The following is a 4,859-nucleotide window of genomic DNA, read 5'->3' on the forward strand; positions in this document are numbered from 1 at the left end:
AGTGCTTAAATATTATATTAAAAATAAAAAAATGAGTGGTTGGGCATGTTTTTAGTAGAACATGCATAAAAAAAAGTATTTCTCTTCTCCACTAATCACTTCCTTTTCTAGCTTTCCACGGTATAATATGCTGAGATTTTTATTTCTTCTTTTGTGAAAAGTAAAGATGGAAAATGATGGTTGTTTTCAATTTTAATTTAAAGTGACACTATGGTTGCATTGATAATAACAACACCTTATTATCCTTAAAGGTATTCCATGAATATTTACTTAGATAGTTAAATATATGTAACAAAATCAGGATGTGTCACATTTATTAATATTATTATTATTATTATTATTATTATTATTATTATTAGATAGACAAAAAAAATAAACAAACGACAAGTACAAACAGAAATGGGGACAGTGGATCACCCTGTCGCAAAACCCCTTTCATCTTAAAAGGCTTAGATGGCGAACCGCAAATTTAAAAGAAACATATTACTCAATAGCAATGTTTCTGCAAGGGTATACCAAATGTAGCATTGGAAAATCAACTTACCTGCCAGGAGTCGGGTGTCTATCACAATGGTATACAAATATTTCACGTCAGAGACCAATTAGATCAGCACCGATTATTGCATTTGATTCAAGGGCTAAACCTTGAATAATTGAAGAGAGAGATCTCGAAACAATTTTCACAAGTTTTGAATGAATTATTTGATACTCATTGTTGACTACTCTATATATGATAATAGTAAGACATTAGTATACTCCCACGTCTTATGTTTTGTGATTGGCAGTAACAAATATCTCTATGAGTTATAGATGAAGAATAAAGATTTGAGTATAGTAGATAATTAAAAAAAATATTTAAAAAAAAAGAAATAAACTAAAAAATAATTTAAAGATATATTTGTCTCTTCACAAAAAAATTGTTTTTTTTTAAATATTATAAAATTAGTCATTTTAAATAATTTTAATATTAAAATTTTTTTTAATAATGAAATCTTTTTAATTATTCTTTGTAATAATTTTTTTAATAAAATAATTTTCGAGAAAAAAAATCATAAAATGTTTACACGGCTAGTAAAGAATATTTAGATGTCTAAAATTGTGTAAACATACTTCATAAGAAACGAGGTTGATAAAGTACCGTAGTACTTTATAACCCAACTTTGGTGGATTGTGTTTAACACTCTACTAATGACTTGTTTGATCTAATTTGTTGCATGTAAACTCTTGAACAATTTCATTTATGTCTTCTTCTACAAACTACAAGTGTCTCCCTTTATTTGACAAGTTAATGCAGAAGCCTTACTCCAATAATTATTTTCTTTTAGATACCATCTTTTAAAAGCCAAATTTGATAATTTATTTTTTTAAAAAATAAAAATCTGACTAAACTGACCATTAATCTGATTCATATAAAAATATAGTCATATGACGTAATTTCGCACATTTTTGTCTAGTATTTTCAATACATTCATCTCTGATCTCAACTAACTAATCCAATCAAATAAAACAACATTAGAGTCAGGTAAAAAATAAAAAATAAAAAAAGTATAGTAGTCCGTGTGAGCTAAGCGGAGAAGAAGAAACAGCGAAGAAGAATGATAGTGAGCCCGCGACCGTCACCGCAGTCCCCTAACTCGCATTCCGACTCATCCTCATGGGAGTCCATGCTCCCAGGCCCACCGGGCCGCAACAACTTCGGATCCTCAGATCTCGGCCCGCATGGCCTTCTCGCCTTCCCTTCCGGCAGTTCCATCTCCGTCGTCGACACCCGTTCCATGCAGCTTGTCACCGCCTTTCCCATCCCTCCTCCGCCATCTACTTCTTCCTCTACATCGTCTTCCTCCTCCTCTTCCTCCACCACGACGAATAACGCCACCACGTCCCTCTCTCCCTTCGTCACCGCTCTCCGCTGGACACCTGCTCCCCTCAGCCGCGACCTCCTCTCCACCGAACCCTCTTCCTCTCACCTCCTCCTCGCCGCTGGCGACCGCCATGGCCGCATCGCACTCCTCGACTTACGTATCCGCTCCCCGATCCTCTGGTTTGACACCGACAACGCCAAGCTAGCAATCCAGGACCTCTGCTGGCTCCAGGCCCGCCCTGACCTCTACCTCATCGCCGCCATCACCGGTTCTTCCATCCTCTCTCTCTACAATGCCGCCACTGGACGCTGCATCTGGAAGTACGACGCCTCGCCGGAGTACTTCTCCTGTATCCGCCGCGATCCCTTCGATGCACGGCGGATCTGCGCGATCGGGCTCAAGGGATTCTTGGTCTCTGTGCTGGCACACGGCGAGAGCGAGGACGGAGTCGCGATCAAGGAACTTCAAATTCGAACCGATTCTAGCGAGCTGGTTAAGCTGGAGAGGGATGTCGTTCCTGGCGCCACACCGTCGCCGGCTTCTGCGGCTTTTCCGCTCTACGCAGTGAAGTGTGCCTTCTCGCAGCAGTGGAGGCATATCTTGTTTGTCACGTTTCCGAGGGAGTTTGTTGTGTTTGATTTGCAGTACGAGACTGTGATCTTCTCCTCCGCGTTGCCTCGTGGGTGCGGCAAGTTCTTTGACGTGCTGCCTGATCCGAACAACGAGTGGGTTTACTGTGCTCATCTAGATGGCAAGCTCAGCACATGGAAGAGGAAACGGTAAGCTCTAACTATCTTCCAACTCTTTTATATTTGGATAATTTGAATCTCAACTTTGACAAGTTTATGCAAATGCACACCTACATTGTCGAATACAGTTTTTAGGGGTTTTGTCTGTGGTTTTAGTATAGTAACGGAAACATGCTTCGACAATTCATGTGTAGGAACCACCGGTGGATATAGAACAATTTATTTATTTATTAACATAAAATAGCCTTCTTCATCTCTTGTGCTAGCTATCGCTGTTTTTGTTTGTTGATTTTGGTTGTTGTAATTGATTGGAGCGGCAAACATGCTTGGACTCCATGTATTTGAGAGTACTGTATCTCAAATACCTGCATGAACCTTGAAGATGCCGGCTATTGTAGTGCTATCCCTAGCCCAAAATAAATCAATGAGAACATGGTAGATCTATGCGAGAGTTTCTTTTGTTGTCCAGCGAAGTTTGAGTAAGAAAAAAAGGGGGGTAATTCTAGTTTCTACAACATGCTCTAGTTATAGGTATTAGTCATTTATGCAACTCTAGTTATGCACTTATGATACACACTGTCAAAACATCATTTGAATTGTTTGTAATCAACTCTTGTTTAAATATGTATAGGCCTTATTAGTACTGTTTTTGTAGTTCAATACTAGATTTGCTGTGTCTCGTAGCTCTTCATATAGATAACCACTTACGGTGTCATTTGACCCTTCAGAGGCCATGTTATGCAACTGTAGTTGTGCAATGTGCATGGTTTATTTAATTTCCAGAATATCTGTGTCTGTAACGGTAAATGATACTGGTAAATCGAAGCCTTTCTGCACATAATTCATGAAGTTTCTACAACTCATTGGAGTTACAGACTCCTAATCTCTCCATCTTTCATGATCAATGGTCTTAAAATGCTGATTTACGCAAGATTTTTTTTTTCTTTCCGTCTCCTGTAATCTAAAGTTATTCTTATCTGCATGTGATTACAGTGGGGAACAAGCACACTTTATGTGCTCAATGGAAGAGTTAATGCCATCTGTTGGAACCTGTGTCCCGTCTCCTTCAATACTTTCTGTAATTCTATCCCTATCAGATTCCACACTTCAGAACGTTTGCAAGAATTATTCTGATACACCTAGTTCTCCTTACCTTCACGAGGACTTTGATAATCCTTTTGATTTTTGTGATGAACCTACGATTGTTTCTAAAATACATTTGATCTCCATTTCCGATGACGGAAAAGTATGGAACTGGCTCTTGACTGCTGAAGGTCAAGTAGACACTCAAAAAGAGGACAAGAAGTTGAATTTGCTCCGTGGTGATGGTAGAGTATCCTTTTTAGCTACCAACTCATTTCTTTATTTATTTGATTAACCGAGGCGCCAATCTCTATTCCGATGCTAACTCTAACTTTGTATATATATACTGCTGGTGGACGGGACCTAAATGTAGGCAGGCAACAGGAGCATCTCAATGATGGTAAAAGGCACCTACCAAGCTCAATCTTAAACCAGGAAGAAATTTTAATAAAGGCAAGCCTATGTTTACAGTGCTTTGATAGATCAAACATCAAATGAGGACACGACTTAAACAATATAAACTTTGATGTTGTTGGCATACTGTCAGTCATAAAATTCAATCATTGCTATGTTTGTGAAAGTGATAAATGTAATGCCATTTAGTTCTATAATTATATTTGTGGCGAAGGCATGATCTACATGAATTAAGTCTCCTACTTTTTTCTATGCCAAAAAGCTGAAGTTGACTAATGCTAGCAAATGGCTGTGTGTTTTCCCTACTAGTGCAGATGAACTTAGTTGGACAGCTTCAGCTGCTTTCTTCAACAGTGACTATGCTGGCAGTACCAACTCCTTCTTTAACAGCTACTCTGGCCCGTTAGTTTGACTTATATCCAAATTAAATATTTGTTCAAATATAGTATTGTGCTAAGTTCATTATGTGAACCATGTTTTCTGCATTGGTTAATGAGATAATGCTATATGAAGGTGGAGGAAACTATCCTGCTGTAGCTGTTCCTCTGGTTGCTTTAGGAACACAGAGTGGAACTATAGATGTGGTTGATGTTTCAGCCAATGCTGTTGCAACAAGTTTAGCTGTACATAATGGAATTGTTAGAGGACTACGATGGCTAGGAAATTCCAGACTGGTTTCATTTTCTTATACTCAGGTATATTGTAATTTGGCACTTATATTTGGACATATTTTTTGTTTTCTTATTTCCCT

General features: G+C 38.2%; 1 protein-coding gene across 1 annotated transcript in view; it reads left to right on the forward strand.

Moving 5' to 3' along the window:
* Positions 1,487-4,859, forward strand: part of LOC107640220 (WD repeat-containing protein 11) — a gene marked incomplete in the record, with an annotated part of 11,563 nt that continues 8,190 nt past the window's right edge. The window contains 5 exon segments of the mRNA XM_016343765.2: positions 1,487-2,641; positions 3,605-3,939; positions 4,068-4,147; positions 4,423-4,510; positions 4,622-4,803. Of these exon segments, the coding sequence (XP_016199251.1) occupies positions 1,596-2,641; positions 3,605-3,939; positions 4,068-4,147; positions 4,423-4,510; positions 4,622-4,803 (1,731 nt within the window).

This window comes from Arachis ipaensis, chromosome B01, assembly GCF_000816755.2.
Source record: "Arachis ipaensis cultivar K30076 chromosome B01, Araip1.1, whole genome shotgun sequence".
Lineage (NCBI taxonomy): Eukaryota > Viridiplantae > Streptophyta > Magnoliopsida > Fabales > Fabaceae > Arachis > Arachis ipaensis.